General features: G+C 42.3%; 2 protein-coding genes and 1 pseudogene across 3 annotated transcripts; all 3 read left to right on the top strand.

Annotated features, from left to right (window-relative positions):
• The first annotated feature begins 2,272 nt into the window (after window positions 1-2,272).
• LOC125727562 (malate dehydrogenase, mitochondrial-like) lies at window positions 2,273-3,289 on the top strand. Its single transcript, XM_049004371.1, has one exon. The coding sequence runs from the start codon at window positions 2,273-2,275 to the stop codon at window positions 3,287-3,289; it is 1,017 nt and encodes a 338-aa protein (XP_048860328.1).
• A 1,091-nt stretch (window positions 3,290-4,380) lies between these two features.
• On the top strand, window positions 4,381-8,361 carry LOC125727540 (malate dehydrogenase, mitochondrial-like; annotated as a pseudogene).
• Window positions 6,873-22,114, top strand: LOC125727563 (malate dehydrogenase, mitochondrial-like). Of its 2 annotated transcripts, none has more exons than XM_049004373.1 (2): window positions 6,873-6,930; window positions 21,530-22,114. In XM_049004373.1, the coding sequence occupies exon 2, from the start codon at window positions 21,702-21,704 to the stop codon at window positions 22,089-22,091; it is 390 nt and encodes a 129-aa protein (XP_048860330.1). In that variant the 5' UTR covers window positions 6,873-6,930; window positions 21,530-21,701; the 3' UTR covers window positions 22,092-22,114. The 2 variants fall into 2 exon arrangements, with proteins under 2 accessions (XP_048860330.1, XP_048860329.1); XM_049004372.1 differs by lacking the exon at window positions 6,873-6,930 and adding an exon at window positions 20,783-20,840.
• Window positions 22,115-23,652: the final 1,538 nt, after the last annotated feature.

The following is a 23,652-nucleotide window of genomic DNA, read 5'->3' as shown; positions in this document are numbered from 1 at the left end:
ATCATTAAACTTACTGACAGTTAAATATATATTACAAATTGTATTGTTGTGTGTAACATGTTGGATGCAATTTCGCTGCCGTCTCCACTATCTGGAGGATTCATTGCAGAAGCAAGAATAACTTCATGTCATTTTATTAGTTTTCTTTTTTTTTTAAAGAAAAACGTCCGACGAACGTCCTATAAGTAGATATACAGAAAATGAAGCATATCTCTGTATAATTCAGCTTCACAAACAGGCAAGTACTCCTAATTGGATACAGGGTTCTTCTTTTTAATGACCCGAAAATGAGTTTCAGCATTCTTAATGAAATAACTCGGCCAGAAAACGAAATGAAACAGAATTTTCAACATATTATTTTAGAACACTTCTACATTTGAACAAACTTACCATAATGTCAGCTCCATTTTCAGACACTACATGGGTCAATGAAAAAGACGGATTTCTATTCGACCGTATGCGGACCAATAGTTGACATTGTTACTAAGAAATGACCAATGAGTTTTCTCAAATCTCTGTCCTATCCGTGGGAATTACTGAAAGATTAATATCCGACTTTGAATACTACGGTTTCAAGTAAATAAACAGCTAAATTGATAAAAAAAAAAAAAAAAAAAAAAAAAGAGAGATTTAAAAACGTAACTTGAAACATGTGGTGTGAAAAGTAATAGCTTATAAGACATCATCTGCCGTGACTCGGATTCGAACCGAGGTGTTGCGGCCACAACGCAAAGTACTAACCACTATACGATTACGGCAAGCCACACGAAATTGAAAAATAACACTCGTTCGTGTTTGTGTGGAGCACAAAACAACAACAAAAAAAAAAAACAGAATGGAAATTGTGCAGATTCTCCCTTAGCAATGGCACTGACATCCATTAAAATAAAAGTTGTCGTGCACTCGAGCACTCTATGTGTTGGCGCGCTCCGGCTTTCCGCTTGTTGTACACACGCTACTTGGTACAGGATCTGCGCTGTGTTCGCATCGCGCCGTGTTTTGTGGTGTTTGCTTATTGTCCACCGATCTGGGTAGAACAATTATTAAAACACGTGAACATAGGGGTTACACACAGTCTTCTTCCTAACAGAGAACATAAAAAGCCCGCTCACCTATCCATCAAAATAATGCATTTTAACAAAAACGACATTAAACGACACACGAATAATTATTCACAAACGTAATCAAAAGCAAAGCTACAAACCTTTATACAGTATAACTGAAAATACACTCCTTGTACGCGACCGCCGAAACACTACTTACCGTCTCGCTGTCCACGGGGCAAACTGAGGTGCCCGGAAGAAGGCATCAGCAGTTGGTACTTTCTTTAAGGGAAATACACACAAACATCCAGTATAAAATTTTATAAGTTTAAAATATAAAAACCAAACCACACTGGTTACACTTACACATAGTTTTTATGTTAAGATCCATTGCACACCGCTGGTCCTAATCTCTAGTGACAAAGCCGGCGTCAGGAGCCGGACGGGTTAGGCGCACCACGAGGCGCTGTGGGATTCCGCCCAGGACTAGCTGCTGAAGCTCGGCTAGCACCAGCGAGTCGGTTTTCGCTTACCGCCCGTAAAACAATCGAGTGCCACCTACCGCCACGCCGCGCAATTCCGGCGATTCTGAACAATTTTGCCAGTACGATTTTGTTTGGATTTCCCCGTCTTCATCTCTGAAATCGCAAATTTCAACCCTCTTGCTGTGTCCTAAGCAGTCAAATAACACGTTTATTGAGCAGATGAAGAGAAGAAAGCAAAAGAATCTGCTGTAACCTTTGTAGGCGCTCACATTATCTGTTGGCTATTTTTTACGGTGGAAAGTAATGGACTGGGAAGAAAATTCGGCCCAATATACAGGGGGCAATATCAGGTTATTTATAATATGAGCAAAGCGACGGATATTAATTTGGTCTTTGATTATTAATTATTTAATTAATTGTTATTAAAACTGCATGATACATTAGTCTTAAGCAGCGAACTAGTGTTTACTGTAGCATTTGTGGCTACCCTATGGAAATAGCCTATATGTTCAGAAAAGTCACGTACACAAAATGCATTTCTTTCACTCCCGAAATGCATTTCGTCCACAAAGTGACGTTCTTCCATTCTGTTCCAGTCCGTGTCCAATGAGATGTTGCGTGCCTAGCTAGCGTTTTACGTAGTTGCTCACGTGTATATTAGTTCTAGAACCTAGGGTGGGTGATAAGGGAGAGTCTGCAGAATTCTCATTTCATTTTCAGCGTACCAGCAAAGCAGTAGTGATAATGTTCTCTCGGATAGCCAGATCAGCTGTGAGTATTGCTCGCAGCTTCTGCAGCTCTTCCCAGAGCAATACAAAGGTGACAGTGTTGGGTGCATCTGGGGGCATCGGCCAGCCCCTGTCACTGCTGCTTAAGAAGAGTCCACTGGTCAGCCAGCTCTCGCTTTATGACGTTGTCCACACCCTCGGAGTGGCTGCAGACCTCAGTCACATTGAGACCAGGGCCCAGGTCACTGGCTACGTCGGCCCTGAACAACTCCCGCAAGCTCTGAAGGGGAGTGAAGTTGTCGTCATTCCTGCTGGAGTGCCCAGGAAGCCCGGGATGACACGGGATGACCTCTTCGGAACCAACGCCTCCATCGTGGCCACCCTGGCTGATGCCTGTGCCCGCAACTGCCCTGAAGCTATGATTTGTCTAATCACCAACCCGGTAAACTCCACTGTTCCCATAGCTTCAGAGATTCTTAGGAAGCATGGAGTTTACAACCCTAAGCGGGTCTTTGGTGTGACGACGCTAGACATCGTCAGGGCTAACACCTTCGTGGCCGAACTCACGGGACTGAATCCTGCTCATGTCAACGTCCCTGTAGTTGGTGGCCATGCGGGCAAGACCATAATTCCGGTCTTATCTCGGTGCACTCCCAAAGTGGAGTTCAGTGTGGATACTCTCACTAACCTCACGAGGCGTATCCAAGACGCAGGCACTGAGGTGGTGAAGGCGAAGGCTGGGGCAGGCTCTGCCACCCTCTCCATGGCGTATGCAGGGGCTAGGTTCGCCGTGTCTCTGCTGGATGCCATGAATGGCAAAGAAGGGGTCATCGAATGTGCATTCGTCAGGTCAGAGGAAGGCGAATGCACATATTTCTCCACCCCTCTCCTCCTCGGCAGACACGGAGTGGAAAGAAACCTAGGCCTTGGCAAGCTCTCCGCCTTGGAGACCAAGCTGGTGGCGGAAGCACTGGACGAGCTGAAGGCCTCCATTAAGAAGGGGGAGGACTTTGCGAGTGCGCCAACACTTTAACAAAATAAACATTTTTAAAGATTTATAAAATAGAATTACTGTGTAAGCCGCCATGTTGAAATTGCGTCACAGGGGCAACTCGGACAAGAAAACTCTTCGTTGACCTGTCTTGGCCACCTTACCGCACTGATGGGAATGAGCAGGATGTGACTGTGGCAAAATGTACTGACCTGTAACGTACTGCAATTAAATAAACTCTCACGAACTATTTTTCTTGGCCCGTGTTGTTTTTTGGTTTGTGAAGCAGAAAGGTTAATTGTGATTTTTGTTTTTGACAGAGGTTCTGATTCGTTTTGCGATGTAATTTTTTTAAAAGTCAAGCTTCAGAATTAAACATGATCTCCTTAGTTTCAAGTCGGCGACTTTACGTAGGGAATCTTATAATATAACAAGATCTTATAACAGCAAACAGGCTACGTTAGCAGCATCATCCTAAGCAGTTAGATAACACGTTTATCGAGCAGATGAACAGAAAAAAGCAGAAGAATCTCCTGTAAAAACATCAAAAAATGATTTGATCAACGTTCACTAGACCCTGAATGAAAAAAATCCTGGATCAATAACGGCTGCTAATGAAGTTCTGATAATATAATAAAGTTTATGGAGACAGTGTCTTGCAATTGCATGTCTTTTATATTTATTTATTTAAAACAAATAATACCAAACTTGGGGCGGCATTGTGGTGCAGTGGTTAGCATTGTTGCCTCACACCTCTGGGTCCCGGGTTCGAGTTTCCGCCTGGGTTACATGTGTGTGGAGTTTGCATGTTCTTCCCATGTCGTCATGGGGTTTCCTCCAGGTACTCCGGTTTCCCCTCACAGTCCAAAAACATGCTGAGGCTAATTGGACTTGCTAAATTGCCCGTAGGAGTGCATGTGTGAGTGAATGGAGTGAGTGTGCCCTGCGATGGGCTGGCCCCCCATCCTGGGTTGTTCCCTGCCTCGTGCCATTCTGGCATAAGCTCCGGGGACCCCCCGCGACCCAGTAGGATAAGCAGTTTGGAAAATGGATGGATGGAGAGAATACCATACTTTGTGCATTGTGACACGACGGCCTGCTGGCAATCAGCACTATACAGGCTAACAATAATCATGGTATCCACAGCGTTGGCCCAACCATTAAACCAATGCAGGGAGGATGTGAAGGACAGCAGGACAGGAGATGCCTGCTACACAGGTGTGCTCACTGTGTTTAAACTCTGGCAGGACAATATCATTAAACTTACTGACAGTTAAATATATATTACAAATTGTATTGTTGTGTGTAACATGTTGGATGCAATTTCGCTGCCGTCTCCACTATCTGGAGGATTCATTGCAGAAGCAAGAATAACTTCATGTCATTTTATTAGTTTTCTTTTTTTTTTAAAGAAAAACGTCCGACGAACGTCCTATAAGTAGATATACAGAAAATGAAGCATATCTCTGTATAATTCAGCTTCACAAACAGGCAAGTACTCCTAATTGGATACAGGGTTCTTCTTTTTAATGACCCGAAAATGAGTTTCAGCATTCTTAATGAAATAACTCGGCCAGAAAACGAAATGAAACAGAATTTTCAACATATTATTTTAGAACACTTCTACATTTGAACAAACTTACCATAATGTCAGCTCCATTTTCAGACACTACATGGGTCAATGAAAAAGACGGATTTCTATTCGACCGTATGCGGACCAATAGTTGACATTGTTACTAAGAAATGACCAATGAGTTTTCTCAAATCTCTGTCCTATCCGTGGGAATTACTGAAAGATTAATATCCGACTTTGAATACTACGGTTTCAAGTAAATAAACAGCTAAATTGATAAAAAAAAAAAAAAAGAGATTTAAAAACGTAACTTGAAACATGTGGTGTGAAAAGTAATAGCTTATAAGACATCATCTGCCGTGACTCGGATTCGAACCGAGGTGTTGCGGCCACAACGCAAAGTACTAACCACTATACGATTACGGCAAGCCACACGAAATTGAAAAATAACACTCGTTCGTGTTTGTGTGGAGCACAAAACAACAACAAAAAAAAAAAACAGAATGGAAATTGTGCAGATTCTCCCTTAGCAATGGCACTGACATCCATTAAAATAAAAGTTGTCGTGCACTCGAGCACTCTATGTGTTGGCGCGCTCCGGCTTTCCGCTTGTTGTACACACGCTACTTGGTACAGGATCTGCGCTGTGTTCGCATCGCGCCGTGTTTTGTGGTGTTTGCTTATTGTCCACCGATCTGGGTAGAACAATTATTAAAACACGTGAACATAGGGGTTACACACAGTCTTCTTCCTAACAGAGAACATAAAAAGCCCGCTCACCTATCCATCAAAATAATGCATTTTAACAAAAACGACATTAAACGACACACGAATAATTATTCACAAACGTAATCAAAAGCAAAGCTACAAACCTTTATACAGTATAACTGAAAATACACTCCTTGTACGCGACCGCCGAAACACTACTTACCGTCTCGCTGTCCACGGGGCAAACTGAGGTGCCCGGAAGAAGGCATCAGCAGTTGGTACTTTCTTTAAGGGAAATACACACAAACATCCAGTATAAAATTTTATAAGTTTAAAATATAAAAACCAAACCACACTGGTTACACTTACACATAGTTTTTATGTTAAGATCCATTGCACACCGCTGGTCCTAATCTCTAGTGACAAAGCCGGCGTCAGGAGCCGGACGGGTTAGGCGCACCACGAGGCGCTGTGGGATTCCGCCCAGGACTAGCTGCTGAAGCTCGGCTAGCACCAGCGAGTCGGTTTTCGCTTACCGCCCGTAAAACAATCGAGTGCCACCTACCGCCACGCCGCGCAATTCCGGCGATTCTGAACAATTTTGCCAGTACGATTTTGTTAAAAAAAAGTCGCTGGTCCGCTACCTGCGCTACAGCCCTGCAGGCCGGCTGTCATCAGTGATATGAAGCCAGTGTACCAGGGCGTTTTGGTTACACTAGATTTGTTTGGAAAAACTGTTTAAAATATACTTTGAGACTTGTATTTTATTATTATTTTCTATGATTAATTATGGGATTCTGTCATTGTGGATCACATCACACTTAACTGGCCGGGAGAGTGGATTATCGGGGATTACAGTAGGGGGGAATTTTGGTTATCTATTTACCTGTTTGGTTATTTGTTCTTGCATAAGAACATGCTTTGTTGTTATTTTGGCTAAGTGGAAGATGTACGTGTTTTCTTTTGTGGCTTAATTAATGTTTATTATGAATTATTTTTGGAAGTTTTTTAAAAAACCCCCCTCCGTCTGTTATGGGATAGTCCGCGCCCCTGGCTTAGTGGAGTGGAACTCCTGTTTCAGGAGTCTTTTGGAAACGTGCCATGACGGGGAGAGGTGTGTATGGTCTGCGCGCGATATTCCATCTTCAAAAGTTAATTAACTATGTGTATGTGACCGGGTGTTTGGGTTCCCACTAATGTGAGATATATTGTCACATAGGTACAGAATGGAGGGATACAAGACCTGTGTCTGTATTATTTGTTTTCTGTGCAGAAATACACCAGTTTGAGATATATGTTGGTGTCGTCCCGTCATTGGTGCACAACTAAAACTACACAACGCAGAGCGAAATCGGCTACACCAGGACGGCGCCAAACCACCGCTTTTTTCCGACACCATCTGGTAAGTTGCACTTCATTTTAATTTTTACTCATCTGTGAAAATGATTAGTCTGAATGCTCACAAACATAGCCTAAACGATCTTCCAACAGGGATGATAATTAAAACATACCTGTATGTTCCAGGTTATCCGATATATTAGGAGTTCAATTCTAGCGTCAGGTACTTGTAACGGCACACGGGCTCGGACTGGGAAGAAAATTCGGCCCAACGTACACGGGGCAATATCAGGTTATTTATAATATGAGCTAAGCGACGGATATTAATTTTGTCTTTTGATTATTAATTATTTAATTACAATTATTTGTATATTATTATTATTATTACTTGTTATTAAAACTGCAGGGTACATTAGTCTTAAGCAGTGAACCAGTGTTTACTGTAGCATTTGTGGCTACCCTATGGAAATAGCCTATATGTTCAGAAAAGCCACGTGCACAAAATGCATTTCTTTCACTCCCGAAATAAATTTTCGTACACAAAGTGACGGTCTTCCATTCAGTTCCAGTCCATTTCCAAGGAGATGTTGCGTGCCTAGCTAGCGTTTTACGTAGTATATAAGTTGCTTGCAATACAAAGGTGGCAGTGTTGGGTGCATCCGGGGGCATCAGCCAGCCCCTCTCACTGCTCCTGGAAAAGAGTCCACTGGTCAGCCAACTCTCACTTTATGATGTTGTCCACACCCTCAGAGTAGCTCCAGACGACTGCCACCTGGTGAGTCAGCTCTCCCTGTATGATATCGTCCACACCATTGAGACCAGGGCCCAGGCCACCGGCTACGCCGGCCCATAGCAACTTCTGCAAGCTCTGATGGGGAGTGAAGCTGTCCTCATTCCTGCTGGAGTGCCCAGGAAGCCCGGGATGACACGGGATGACCTCTTCGGTACCAACGCCTCCATCGTGGCCACCCTGGCTGATGCCTGTGCCCGCAACTGCCCTGAAGCGATGATATGTATAATCACCAACCCAGTAAACTCCACTGTTCCCATAGCTTCAGAGATTCTTAAGAAGCATGGAGTTTACAACCCTAAGCGGGTCTTTGGTGTGACGACTCTAGAGATCGTCAGGGCTAACACCTTCGTGGCCGAACTCAGGGGACTGAATCCTGCTCATGTCAACGTCCCTGTAGTTGGTGGCCATGCGGGCAAGACCATAATTCCCGTCTTATCTCGGTGCACTCCCAAAGTGGAGTTCAGTGTGGATACTCTCGCTAACCTCACGAGGCGTATCCAAGACGCAGGCACTGAGGTGGTGAAGGCAAAGTCTGGGGCAGGCTCTGCAACCCTCTCTATGGCATATGCAGGAGCTAGGTTCGCCGTGTCTCTGCTAGATGCCATGAATGGCAAAGAAGGGGTCATCGAGTGTGCATTCGTCAGGTCCAAGAAAGGCGAATACACATACTTCTCCACCCCTCTCCTCCTCAGCAGACACTAAATAAAACAGGATGTTTATAACTTATGACTGCTTTGTCTGTCTACTCTATATACAGTACATGCATGCTTATTTTTTTCCTGAATTTTCTGAATTGTTTGTTGTGGAAGTAGCAGTAAAAACAATAAAACTCTAATAATAGTTTAAGGAAATGGTTTCACATGAAACTCAATCAGGTTCTCTTTGTGTTAACTATAATTCTGGACTGTTGGTAGACGATTACGTTCAGGTTGTAGACAATTAAAATAAATTTGAAAAAAAAAAACACGGAATCTCTTGAGCTCTGGACATGCAAGAATTTATTTCCAGATTTACCCCTTTGTCAGTTAGTCTGGTGTATAGTTATTGTGTTGAAACCACAATAAGGTACTTGTACTGGCAACAGAAACCTCAGACATTTTTTTCAAAGTACAGCTGTACTTGGTCTTCAGTCCACAAAACTGCAAACAAGATCCAATCCATGTATGTCAGGGGTAATCGCTGGAAGGCCGGTGTCCTGGAGGTTTTCCATCCTACTTGAACAGTCTTTTCTGGTGGTTATCTACCTGAGACCAGGTGTGAATGCTGTGAAATGCGGTAGGGTGCAGGACACCGGCCCTCCAGGACCAGAATTGATTACCCCTGACCTATGTAATCGACTGTATCTTTCATTGGTTTTTGTTTTATGAGACACAAGGTAGTCATTGAGAAATGTAAATAAGCTACAAGCCCAGCTCATCATCTACACAGAGCTGACTAAGAATCTTGGGCTTCCCATCCATCTCTTCTTGGTTCTCTAGTGGTGAACTGGTTTCCACATCCTGCTCTGGAGAGATACATCCCAAAAGCAGTGACTCTCCTCCAGGTAGGCCAACAAAGCTTGGTCTGCAGACTAACTGAAGTGGAAAGCGGCACAGGGCTCCATGCTGGCTTGGACAACTGGGTGCTCAGTGTCACTACACTCCGTAGACAAATTGATGGAAGTTCAGGTGAGATGATGCGAGACCCCTGGGGGTTTCATGGGGGAGTAAATACAGAAAAACATCCAGACTGACTAAGCATCACACTGATAAAGGTCAATTTTCTTAAATTTAAGTTTAAATTTAATTGGCCATTTTATGCATCTCCAGATTATTTTTTTTGCAGAAACACCACATGGCTACATATTACAGTCTTTTCCAATCATTTTTTCACTAGTTATAGAACACTGATGTTATTTTCCAAAACTCTAGTCACAGAACACAATATGGTAACCACTTGTAACACACACTCTCCAACATTCAAAACATTGCTTTTTGCGTTCATATTTATTAAGAAACATTACATTCAGAGAATCATAGTAAAATTTGTTTAGATCGGCCACACACAAGCTACTAATAGTTCCACTGTTTGGTTGTCCTTCCAAGCATTAGATATAGTAATACAGAATTTTTGACACGTGTTTCATTGTGGTGCTTCATATAACATTGTTGTAAAGGAAAAAAACATGCATATACAGATGCAGTGGAATCATTTAAACAAATCCAAAATTTATTGATAAAATACACAGCATAAATTCTCACAACTAAAGTTCTGCAATGTTCCTAACCTGCCTTACAAAAAACTAAAAGGATTACATGTCGCTCTTATGTCCATCAACCATGTCCTGTGGATTTGGCCACAGGTTCTCATCCACATCACTGAATCAATGAATGTTTTCTCTTGCCAAGCATCTTGGAAAGAATCTTCTGGCATGGCGAATCTAGGCCTGACGCTGGTCTAAAGTCATGTCACTGCATGCCTCATCCATGGCTTGGATAGTTGAAAAAAAAAATGCGCAATAGGGTTGAGGAAAGGAGAGTATGATATGTACTGTCTCCATAAACAATTATTGGTTCGTTACCATCGCATCTCTATGTTTTCTAATAGTTAACCAACAATACATAATCTCAGGTAATAATAATAATATTCTCATTCTTATTAACCCATTATAACAACTGAATTTCATAAGGTTGCATTTTGCTATAACATACCTTCTTCCTGGAACTTATGACAAAATCAGTTAAAACTTCATTTATTTCACTTTCTGGTTGGAAATCTTGTAAGATCGTGTAAGATCTCGCTTAGAAAAGGGACTTTGTCTCAGTGTGACACTCTGGTTAAATAAAAGAAAAATGAAATAAACTGACTGCTTGGGATATTTCTCCTAAACCAACCCGAAGGCGTAGGTTTGGTTTCAACGTTGGTAAGGACAAAATCAACCTCGAAACTCCCGTCCCCCTATAACACACACAGTACTCCCAGAGTATTTATAGGGACATGTCCTTACTGTCCGTACCCAAAGCCACACCCTTGAATCAGTCTGATAGCTACCAGGTCTGCTTGCTTGGCTGAATCGATGAAGCACTGCATAAAAACTCCACAAACACCATGGATGGCCAAGTACTTAAGATGACTAAACATCTTCCTTCGTCTCTGTGTCCCTCCTGTGCCTGACCGTGATGGAGAATGTAGGTAAGACGGACCAGAAATGTGAAGTCGCACCGCACTCTTGGTAACATTCTGCCCCTGGGTGATAAAGGACATAAACACGTTGTGTTTTAACATGTTTGTAAGTTTGTACGGCTGCTATGTTGACCAGGTCTGTCTTATCAAAGAGACTTTAGAGGATTTTATTGTTGCTACTTTTCTTGCGTTTCAAACTGCCTTTCCAAAACGATGATTGTGGGGTGTAGTGACATTCCAGACTGATGGGCCACTGACAGTATGCCAACACCTACAGGTGTGGGACACCTGTGTCATCAATATTGTGTAGACCACTGACTTTGAAAAAAAAAACAGTGTATCACTCCAAAGTTGTAACACTTTAGTAATCAAACTACATAAAATTTCAGAACATCTCATTCACCTATGTGTAGCCAACCCCTGTGTCTATAAGCTTCAGAGCTCAAATGTCCTGGCTAGAAATGTTTATAATGTGATTTTTTTATTTCTGAAAAGGCTAACTTTTATGGCGCAGGCAGGAAAAAGGTGACGATCCACTACCGCTCCAAGACAAAAATGGTGTTTATTAAAGAAAAGCAGAACACCCTGGGGTAAAAAACTAAATAAAATGACCACGAAGGATCCAAAACAACCTGGGAGAAACCACAAATTAACAAAACTAAGGAACTAGGCTAAACAGAGAGCAGGACTAGAAAACCAAGCACACAGGTCACAACTAACACTGACCACGGACGGACAAACGGACGAACGAATGAACGTGTACGCACACGCACACATACTGTCATGCATTGATCCAGGGAAGCACAAGCGGAGACAAGTCTGGGATTACGGGTTTTAATGGTGCATAAAGCGAGCCAAAACGTAGACAGACAATACAATGACCCGTATGGGGAAACAAACTGAATACATTGGACTGACGACGGTAACCGGAAACAGCTGGTGAACACGGGGAATCCACACTAGGTCAGCGAGAGGGCGTGACACGCAGGAGGAGCAGACGATCGGGGCAGGACACATACATACATACACACACCCACGGACTCCACCGTCAACTATGTTTAAGTGATTGGCTAATGAATAATGAAGAATTTGTTGTGCTACTAAATTAAATGCATTTACAGTGAATCACTGTGGTAGCTCTGAGGCTAGCAAGCTGTGCCAGCAATCGGAAGGTTGCTGATTTGAATCCTGTGAATGCCAGCAATGATCTAACTCTAGTGGGCCCTGAACCTACAATTGCTTTATATTGGGAATGCTGTTAAATATTTATAAAATATTTTAGTACATTCATAGCGATATTCTTTTTTCGAGAGGCAAACAAACTACAAACAAATCAAAAACAGTAAGTCTGGTAAAAAACTGATATTGCATGCTAGGATACTGTTTACGGTCACGATATTTTATTCTCTAAATCTAACACGTGCAATTACATTTATAACTATTCATACATTTAACAAAATAAACATTTTTAAAGATTTATAAAATAGAATTACTGTGTAAGCCGCCATGTTGAAATTGCGTCACAGGGGCAACTCGGACAAGAAAACTCTTCGTTGACCAGTCTTGGCCACCTTACCGCACTGATGGGAATGAGCAGGATGTGACTGTGGCAAAATGTACCGACCTGTAACGTACTGCAATTAAATAAACTCTCACGAACTATTTTTCTTGGCCCGTGTTGTTTTTTGGTTTGTGAAGCAGAAAGGTTAATTGTGATTTTTGTTTTTGACAGAGGTTCTGATTCGTTTTGCGATGTAATTTTTTTTTAAAGTCAAGCTTCAGAATTAAACATGATCTCCTTAGTTTCAAGTCGGCGACTTTACGTAGGGGATCTTATAATATAACAAGATCTTATAACAGCAAACAGGCTACGTTAGCAGCATCATCCTAAGCAGTTAGATAACACGTTTATCGAGCAGATGAACAGAAAAAAGCAGAAGAATCTCCTGTAAAAACATCAAAAAATGATTTGATCAACGTTCACTAGACCCTGAATGAAAAAAATCCTGGAACAATAACGGCTGCTAATGAAGTTCTGATAATATAATAAAGTTTATGGAGACAGCGTCTTGCAATTGCATGTCTTTTATATTTATTTATTTAAAACAAATAATACCAAACTTGGGGCGGCATTGTGGTGCAGTGGTTAGCATTGTTGCCTCACACCTCTGGGTCCCGGGTTCGAGTTTCCGCCTGGGTTACATGTGTGTGGAGTTTGCATGTTCTTCCCATGTCGTCATGGGGTTTCCTCCAGGTACTCCGGTTTCCCCTCACAGTCCAAAAACATGCTGAGGCTAATTGGACTTGCTAAATTGCCCGTAGGAGTGCATGTGTGAGTGAATGGAGTGAGTGTGCCCTGCGATGGGCTGGCCCCCCATCCTGGGTTGTTCCCTGCCACGTGCCATTCTGGCATAAGCTCCGGGGACCCCCCGCGACCCAGTAGGATAAGCAGTTTGGAAAATGGATGGATGGAGAGAATACCATACTTTGTGCATTGTGACACGACGGCCTGCTGGCAATCAGCACTATACAGGCTAACAATAATCATGGTATCCACAGCGTTGGCCCAACCATTAAACCAATGCAGGGAGGATGTGAAGGACAGCAGGACAGGAGATGCCTGCTACACAGGTGTGCTCACTGTGTTTAAACTCTGGCAGGACAATATCATTAAACTTACTGACAGTTAAATATATATTACAAATTGTATTGTGTGTAACATGTTGGATGCAATTTCGCTGCCGTCTCCACTATCTGGAGGATTCATTGCAGAAGCAAGAATAACTTCATGTCATTTTATTAGTTTTCTTTTTTTTAAAAGAAAAACGTCCGACGAACGTCCTATAAGTAGATATACAGAAAATGAAGCATATCTCTGTATAATTCAGCTTCACAAACAGGCAAGTACTCCTAATTGGATACAGGGTTCTTGTTTTTAATGACCCGAAAATGAGTTTCAGCATTCTTAATGAAATAACTCGGCCAGAAAACGAAATGAAACAGAATTTTCAACATATTATTTTAGAACAATTCTACATTTGAACAAACTTACCATAATGTCAGCTCCATTTTCAGACACTACATGGGTCAATGAAAAAGACGGATTTCTATTCGACCGTATGCGGACCAATAGTTGACATTGTTACTAAGAAATGACCAATGAGTTTTCTCAATTCTCTGTCCTATCCGTGGGAGTTACTGAAAGATTAATATCCGACTTTGAATACTACGGTTTCAAGTAAATAAACATCTAAATTGATAAAAAAGAGAGATTTAAAAACGTAACTTGAAACATGTGGTGTGAAAAGTAATAGCTTATAAGACATCATCTGCCGTGACTCGGATTCGAACCGGTGTTGCGGCCACAACAAAAAAGTACTAACCACTGTACGATTACGGCAAGCCACACGAAATTGAAAAATAACACTCGTTCGTGTTTGTGTGGAGCACAAAACAACAACAAAAAAAAAACAAAATAGAAATTATGCAGATTCTCCCTTAGCAATGGCACTGACATCCATTAAAATAAAAGTTGTCGTGCACGCGAGCACTCTGGGTGTTGGCGCGCTCCAGCTTTCCGCTTGTTGTACACACGCTACTTGGTACAGGATCTGCGCTGTGTTCGCATCGCGCCGTACAATTAACTGGTGTTTTGTGGTGTTTGCTTATTGTCCACCGATCTGGGTAGAACAATTATTAAAACACGTGAACATAGGAAGAAGACTGTGTGTAACCCCTAACAGAGAACATAAAAAGCCCGGTCACCTATCCATCAAAATAATGCATTTTAACAAAAACGACATTAAACGACACACGAATAATTATTCACAAACGTAATCAAAAGCAAAGCTACAAACCTTTATACGGTATAACTGAAAATACACTCCTTGTACGCGACCGCCGAAACACTACGTACCGTCTCGCTGTCCACGGGGCAAACTGAGGTGCCCGGAAGAAGGCATCAGCAGTTGGTACTTTCTTTAAGGGAAATACACACAAACATCCAGTATAAAATTTTATAAGTTTAAAATATAAAAACCAAACCACACTGGTTACACTTACACATAGTTTTTATGTTAAGATCCATTGCACACCGCTGGTCCTAATCTCTAGTGACAAAGCCGGCGTCAGGAGCCGGACGGGTTAGGCGCACCACGAGGCGCTGTGGGATTCCGCCCAGGACTATGCCTGACGCTGGTCTAAAGTCATGTCACTGCATGCCTCATCCATGGCTTGGATAGTTGAAAAAAAAATGCGCAATAGGGTTGAGGAAAGGAGAGTATGATATGTACTGTCTCCATAAACAATTATTGGTTCGTTACCATCGCATCTCTATGTTTTCTAATAGTTAACCAACAATACATAATCTCAGGTAATAATAATAATATTCTCATTCTTATTAACCCATTATAACAACTGAATTTCATAAGGTTGCATTTTGCTATAACATACCTTCTTCCTGGAACTTATGACAAAATCAGTTAAAACTTCATTTATTTCACTTTCTGGTTGGAAATCTTGTAAGATCGTGTAAGATCTCGCTTAGAAAAGGGACTTTGTCTCAGTGTGACACTCTGGTTAAATAAAAGAAAAATGAAATAAACTGACTGCTTGGGATATTTCTCCTAAACCAACCCGAAGGCGTAGGTTTGGTTTCAACGTTGGTAAGGACAAAATCAACCTCGAAACTCCCGTCCCCCTATAACACACACAGTACTCCCAGAGTATTTATAGGGACATGTCCTTACTGTCCGTACCCAAAGCCACACCCTTGAATCAGTCTGATAGCTACCAGGTCTGCTTGCTTGGCTGAATCGATGAAGCACTGCATAAAAACTCCACAAACACCATGGATGGCCAAGTACTTAAGATGACTAAACATCTTCCTTCGTCTCTGTGTCCCTCCTGTGCCTGACTGTGCTGGAGAATGTAGGTAAGACGGACCAGAAATGTGAAGTCGCACCGCACTCTTGGTAACATTCTGCCCCTGGGTGATAAAGGACATAAACACGTTGTGTTTTAACATGTTTGTAAGTTTGTACGGCTGCTATGTTGACCAGGTCTGTCTTATCAAAGAGACTTTAGAGGATTTTATTGTTGCTACTTTTCTTGCGTTTCAAACTGCCTTTCCAAAACGATGATTGTGGGGTGTAGTGACATTCCAGACTGATGGGCCACTGACAGTATGCCAACATCTACAGGTGTGGGACACCTGTGTCATCAATATTGTGTAGACCACTGACTTTGAAAAAAAAAACAGTGTGTCACTCCAAAGTTGTAACACTTTAGTAATCAAACTACATAAAATTTCAGAACATCTCATTCACCTATGTGTAGCCAACCCCTGTGTCTATAAGCTTCAGAGCTCAAAAGTCCTGGCTAGAAATGTTTATAATGTGATTTTTTTATTTCTGAAAAGGCTAACTTTTATGGCGCAGGCGGGAAAAAGGTGACGATCCACTACCGCTCCAAGACAAAAATGGTGTTTATTAAAGAAAAACAGAACACCCTGGGGTAAAATACTAAATAAAATGACCACGAAGGATCCAAAACAACCTGGGAGAAACCACAAATTTACAAAACTAAGGAACTAGGCTAAACAGAGAGCAGGACTAGAAAACCAAGCACACAGGTCACAACTAACACTGACCACGGACGGACAAACGGACGAATGAATGAACGTGTACGCACACGCACACATACTGTCATGCATTGATCCAGGGAAGCACAAGCGGAGACAAGTCTGGGATTACGGGTTTTAATGGTGCATAAAGCGAGCCAAAACGTAGACAGACAATACAATGACCCGTATGGGGAAACAAACTGAATACATTGGACTGACGACGGTAACCGGAAACAGCTGGTGAACACGGGGAATCCACACTAGGTCAGCGAGAGGGCGTGACACGCAGGAGGAGCAGACGATCGGGGCAGGACACATACATACATACACACACCCACGGACTCCACCGTCAACTATGTTTAAGTGATTGGCTAATGAATAATGAAGAATTTGTTGTGCTACTAAATTAAATGCATTTACAGTGAATCACTGTGGTAGCTCTGAGGCTAGCAAGCTGTGCCAGCAATCGGAAGGTTGCTGATTTGAATCCTGTGAATGCCAGCAATGATCTAACTCTAGTGGGCCCTGAACCTACAATTGCTTTATATTGGGAATGCTGTTAAATATTTATAAAATATTTTAGTACATTCATAGCGATATTCTTTTTTCGAGAGGCAAACAAACTACAAACAAATCAAAAACAGTAAGTCTGGTAAAAAACTGATATTGCATGCTAGGATACTGTTTACGGTCACGATATTTTATTCTCTAAATCTAACACGTGCAATTACATTTATAACTATTCATACATTTAACAAAATAAACATTTTTAAAGATTTATAAAATAGAATTACTGTGTAAGCCGCCATGTTGAAATTGCGTCACAGGGGCAACTCGGACAAGAAAACTCTTCGTTGACCAGTCTTGGCCACCTTACCGCACTGATGGGAATGAGCAGGATGTGACTGTGGCAAAATGTACCGACCTGTAACGTACTGCAATTAAATAAACTCTCACGAACTATTTTTCTTGGCCCGTGTTGTTTTTTGGTTTGTGAAGCAGAAAGGTTAATTGTGATTTTTGTTTTTGACAGAGGTTCTGATTCGTTTTGCGATGTAATTTTTTTTTAAAGTCAAGCTTCAGAATTAAACATGATCTCCTTAGTTTCAAGTCGGCGACTTTACGTAGGGGATCTTATAATATAACAAGATCTTATAACAGCAAACAGGCTACGTTAGCAGCATCATCCTAAGCAGTTAGATAACACGTTTATCGAGCAGATGAACAGAAAAAAGCAGAAGAATCTCCTGTAAAAACATCAAAAAATGATTTGATCAACGTTCACTAGACCCTGAATGAAAAAAATCCTGGATCAATAACGGCTGCTAATGAAGTTCTGATAATATAATAAAGTTTATGGAGACAGCGTCTTGCAATTGCATGTCTTTTATATTTATTTATTTAAAACAAATAATACCAAACTTGGGGCGGCATTGTGGTGCAGTGGTTAGCATTGTTGCCTCACACCTCTGGGTCCCGGGTTCGAGTTTCCGCCTGGGTTACATGTGTGTGGAGTTTGCATGTTCTTCCCATGTCGTCATGGGGTTTCCTCCAGGTACTCCGGTTTCCCCTCACAGTCCAAAAACATGCTGAGGCTAATTGGACTTGCTAAATTGCCCGTAGGAGTGCATGTGTGAGTGAATGGAGTGAGTGTGCCCTGCGATGGGCTGGCCCCCCATCCTGGGTTGTTCCCTGCCACGTGCCATTCTGGCATAAGCTCCGGGGACCCCCCGCGACCCAGTAGGATAAGCAGTTTGGAAAATGGATGGATGGAGAGAATACCATACTTTGTGCATTGTGACACGACGGCCTGCTGGCAATCAGCACTATACAGGCTAACAATAATCATGGTATCCACAGCGTTGGCCCAACCATTAAACCAATGCAGGGAGGATGTGAAGGACAGCAGGACAGGAGATGCCTGCTACACAGGTGTGCTCACTGTGTTTAAACTCTGGCAGGACAATATCATTAAACTTACTGACAGTTAAATATATATTACAAATTGTATTGTGTGTAACATGTTGGATGCAATTTCGCTGCCGTCTCCACTATCTGGAGGATTCATTGCAGAAGCAAGAATAACTTCATGTCATTTTATTAGTTTTCTTTTTTTTAAAAGAAAAACGTCCGACGAACGTCCTATAAGTAGATATACAGAAAATGAAGCAGATCTCTGTATAATTCAGCTTCACAAACAGGCAAGTACTCCTAATTGGATACAGGGTTCTTGTTTTTAATGACCCGAAAATGAGTTTCAGCATTCTTAATGAAATAACTCGGCCAGAAAACGAAATGAAACAGAATTTTCAACATATTATTTTAGAACAATTCTACATTTGAACAAACTTACCATAATGTCAGCTCCATTTTCAGACACTACATGGGTCAATGAAAAAGACGGATTTCTATTCGACCGTATGCGGACCAATAGTTGACATTGTTACTAAGAAATGACCAATGAGTTTTCTCAATTCTCTGTCCTATCCGTGGGAGTTACTGAAAGATTAATATCCGACTTTGAATACTACGGTTTCAAGTAAATAAACATCTAAATTGATAAAAAAAGAGAGATTTAAAAACGTAACTTGAAACATGTGGTGTGAAAAGTAATAGCTTATAAGACATCATCTGCCGTGACTCGGATTCGAACCGGTGTTGCGGCCACAACAAAAAAGTACTAACCACTGTACGATTACGGCAAGCCACACGAAATTGAAAAATAACACTCGTTCGTGTTTGTGTGGAGCACAAAACAACAACAAAAAAAAAAAAAATAGAAATTATGCAGATTCTCCCTTAGCAATGGCACTGACATCCATTAAAATAAAAGTTGTCGTGCACGCGAGCACTCTGGGTGTTGGCGCGCTCCGGCTTTCCGCTTGTTGTACACACGCTACTTGGTACAGGATCTGCGCTGTGTTCGCATCGCGCCGTACAATTAACTGGTGTTTTGTGGTGTTTGCTTATTGTCCACCGATCTGGGTAGAACAATTATTAAAACACGTGAACATAGGGGTTACACACAGTCTTCTTCCTAACAGAGAACATAAAAAGCCCGGTCACCTATCCATCAAAATAATGCATTTTAACAAAAACGACATTAAACGACACACGAATAATTATTCACAAACGTAATCAAAAGCAAAGCTACAAACCTTTATACGGTATAACTGAAAATACACTCCTTGTACGCGACCGCCGAAACACTACGTACCGTCTCGCTGTCCACGGGGCAAACTGAGGTGCCCGGAAGAAGGCATCAGCAGTTGGTACTTTCTTTAAGGGAAATACACACAAACATCCAGTATAAAATTTTATAAGTTTAAAATATAAAAACCAAACCACACTGGTTACACTTACACATAGTTTTTATGTTAAGATCCATTGCACACCGCTGGTCCTAATCTCTAGTGACAAAGCCGGCGTCAGGAGCCGGACGGGTTAGGCGCACCACGAGGCGCTGTGGGATTCCGCCCAGGACTAGCTGCTGAAGCTCGGCTAGCACCAGCGAGTCGGTTTTCGCTTACCGCCCGTAAAACAATCGAGTGCCACCTACCGCCACGCCGCGCAATTCCGGCGATTCTGAACAATTTTGCCAGTACGATTTTGTTAAAAAAAAGTCGCTGGTCCGCTACCTGCGCTACAGCCCTGCAGGCCGGCTGTCATCAGTGATATGAAGCCAGTGTACCAGGGCGTTTTGGTTACACTAGATTTGTTTGGAAAAACTGTTTAAAATATACTTTGAGACTTGTATTTTATTATTATTTTCTATGATTAATTATGGGATTCTGTCATTGTGGATCACATCACACTTAACTGGCCGGGAGAGTGGATTATCGGGGATTACAGTAGGGGGGAATTTTGGTTATCTATTTACCTGTTTGGTTATTTGTTCTTGCATAAGAACATGCTTTGTTGTTATTTTGGCTAAGTGGAAGATGTACGTGTTTTCTTTTGTGGCTTAATTAATGTTTATTATGAATTATTTTTGGAAGTTTTTTAAAAAACCCCCCTCCGTCTGTTATGGGATAGTCCGCGCCCCTGGCTTAGTGGAGTGGAACTCCTGTTTCAGGAGTCTTTTGGAAACGTGCCATGACGGGGAGAGGTGTGTATGGTCTGCGCGCGATATTCCATCTTCAAAAGTTAATTAACTATGTGTATGTGACCGGGTGTTTGGGTTCCCACTAATGTGAGATATATTGTCACATAGGTACAGAATGGAGGGATACAAGACCTGTGTCTGTATTATTTGTTTTCTGTGCAGAAATACACCAGTTTGAGATATATGTTGGTGTCGTCCCGTCATTGGTGCACAACTAAAACTACACAACGCAGAGCGAAATCGGCTACACCAGGACGGCGCCAAACCACCGCTTTTTTCCGACACCATCTGGTAAGTTGCACTTCATTTTAATTTTTACTCATCTGTGAAAATGATTAGTCTGAATGCTCACAAACATAGCCTAAACGATCTTCCAACAGGGATGATAATTAAAACATACCTGTATGTTCCAGGTTATCCGATATATTAGGAGTTCAATTCTAGCGTCAGGTACTTGTAACGGCACACGGGCTCGGACTGGGAAGAAAATTCGGCCCAACGTACACGGGGCAATATCAGGTTATTTATAATATGAGCTAAGCGACGGATATTAATTTTGTCTTTTGATTATTAATTATTTAATTACAATTATTTGTATATTATTATTATTATTATTACTTGTTATTAAAACTGCAGGGTACATTAGTCTTAAGCAGTGAACCAGTGTTTACTGTAGCATTTGTGGCTACCCTATGGAAATAGCCTATATGTTCAGAAAAGCCACGTGCACAAAATGTATTTCTTTCACTCCCGAAATAAATTTTCGTCCACAAAGTGACGGTCTTCCAATCAGTTCCAGTCCATTTCCAAGGAGATGTTGCGTGCCTAGCTAGCGTTTTACATAGTATATAAGTTGCTTGCAATACAAAGGTGGCAGTGTTGGGTGCATCCGGGGGCATCAGCCAGCCCCTCTCACTGCTCCTGGAAAAGAGTCCACTGGTCAGCCAACTCTCACTTTATGATGTTGTCCACACCCTCAGAGTAGCTCCAGACGACTGCCACCTGGTGAGTCAGCTCTCCCTGTATGATATCGTCCACACCGTTGAGACCAGGGCCCAGGCCACCAGCTACGCCGGCCCATAGCAACTTCTGCAAGCTCTGAAGGGGAGTGAAGCTGTCCTCATTCCTGCTAGAGTGCCCAGGAAGCCCGGGATGACCTCTTTGATACCAACGCCTCCATCGTGGCCACTCGCTAACCTCACGAGGCGTATCCAAGACGCAGGCACTGAGGTGGTGAAGGCAAAGGCTGGGGCAGGCTCTGCCACCCTCTCCATGGCGTATGCAGGGGCTAGGTTCGCCGTGTCCCTGCTGGATGCCATGAATGGCAAAGAAGGGGTCATCGAATGTGCATTCGTCAGGTCAGAGGAAGGCGAATGCACATATTGCTCCACCCCTCTCCTCCTCGGCAGACACGGAGTGGAAAGAAACCTGGGCCTTGGCAAGCTCTCCGCCTTGGAGACCAAGCTGGTGGCGGAAGCACTGGATGAGCTGAAGGCCTCCATTAAGAAGGGGGAGGACTTTGCGAGGGCGCCAACAATTTAATGCTGCCTCTTCTGGATGAAGAATTCCCCTGGCTTTGGATGTTTTTAAACTCTTTTAAAAGATACTGTTAACATTTAAAATGTACAATGTACATCCATTAAAATAAAAGTTGTCGTGCACGCGAGCACTCTGGGTGTCGGCGCGCTCCGGCTTTCCGCTTGTTGTACACACGCTACTTGGTACAGGATCTGCGCTGTGTTCGCATCGCGCCGTGTTTTGTGGTGTTTGCTTATTGTCCACCGATCTGGGTAGAACAATTATTAAAACACGTGAACATAGGGGTTACACACAGTCTTCTTCCTAACAGAGAACATAAAAAGCCCGGTCACCTATCCATCAAAATAATGCATTTTAACAAAAACGACATTAAACGACACACGAATAATTATTCACAAACGTAATCAAAAGCAAAGCTACAAACCTTTATACGGTATAACTGAAAATACACTCCTTGTACGCGACCGCCGAAACACTACGTACCGTCTCGCTGTCCACGGGGCAAACTGAGGTGCCCGGAAGAAGGCATCAGCAGTTGGTACTTTCTTTAAGGGAAATACACACAAACATCCAGTATAAAATTTTATAAGTTTAAAATATAAAAACCAAACCACACTGGTTACACTTACACATAGTTTTTATGTTAAGATCCATTGCACACCGCTGGTCCTAATCTCTAGTGACAAAGCCGGCGTCAGGAGCCGGACGGGTTAGGCGCACCACGAGGCGCTGTGGGATTCCGCCCAGGACTATGCCTGACGCTGGTCTAAAGTCATGTCACTGCATGCCTCATCCATGGCTTGGATAGTTGAAAAAAAAAAATGCGCAATAGGGTTGAGGAAAGGAGAGTATGATATGTACTGTCTCCATAAACAATTATTGGTTCGTTACCATCGCATCTCTATGTTTTCTAATAGTTAACCAACAATACATAATCTCAGGTAATAATAATAATATTCTCATTCTTATTAACCCATTATAACAACTGAATTTCATATGGTTGCATTTTGCTATAACATACCTTCTTCCTGGAACTTATAACAAAATCAGTTAAAACTTCATTTATTTCACTTTCTGGTTGGAAATCTTGTAAGATCGTGTAAGATCTCGCTTAGAAAAGGGACTTTGTCTCAGTGTGACACTCTGGTTAAATAAAAGAAAAATGAAATAAACTGACTGCTTGGGATATTTCTCCTAAACCAACCCGAAGGCGTAGGTTTGGTTTCAACGTTGGTAAGGACAAAATCAACCTCGAAACTCCCGTCCCCCTATAACACACACAGTACTCCCAGAGTATTTATAGGGACATGTCCTTACTGTCCGTACCCAAAGCCACACCCTTGAATCAGTCTGATAGCTACCAGGTCTGCTTGCTTGGCTGAATCGATGAAGCACTGCATAAAAACTCCACAAACACCATGGATGGCCAAGTACTTAAGATGACTAAACATCTTCCTTCGTCTCTGTGTCCCTCCTGTGCCTGACTGTGCTGGAGAATGTAGGTAAGACGGACCAGAAATGTGAAGTCGCACCGCACTCTTGGTAACATTCTGCCCCTGGGTGA

Source organism: Brienomyrus brachyistius, unplaced genomic scaffold (genome assembly GCF_023856365.1).
Source record: "Brienomyrus brachyistius isolate T26 unplaced genomic scaffold, BBRACH_0.4 scaffold102, whole genome shotgun sequence".
In the NCBI taxonomy this organism is placed as follows: domain Eukaryota; kingdom Metazoa; phylum Chordata; class Actinopteri; order Osteoglossiformes; family Mormyridae; genus Brienomyrus; species Brienomyrus brachyistius.
This window is presented reverse-complemented; position numbering and strand designations above follow the sequence as displayed.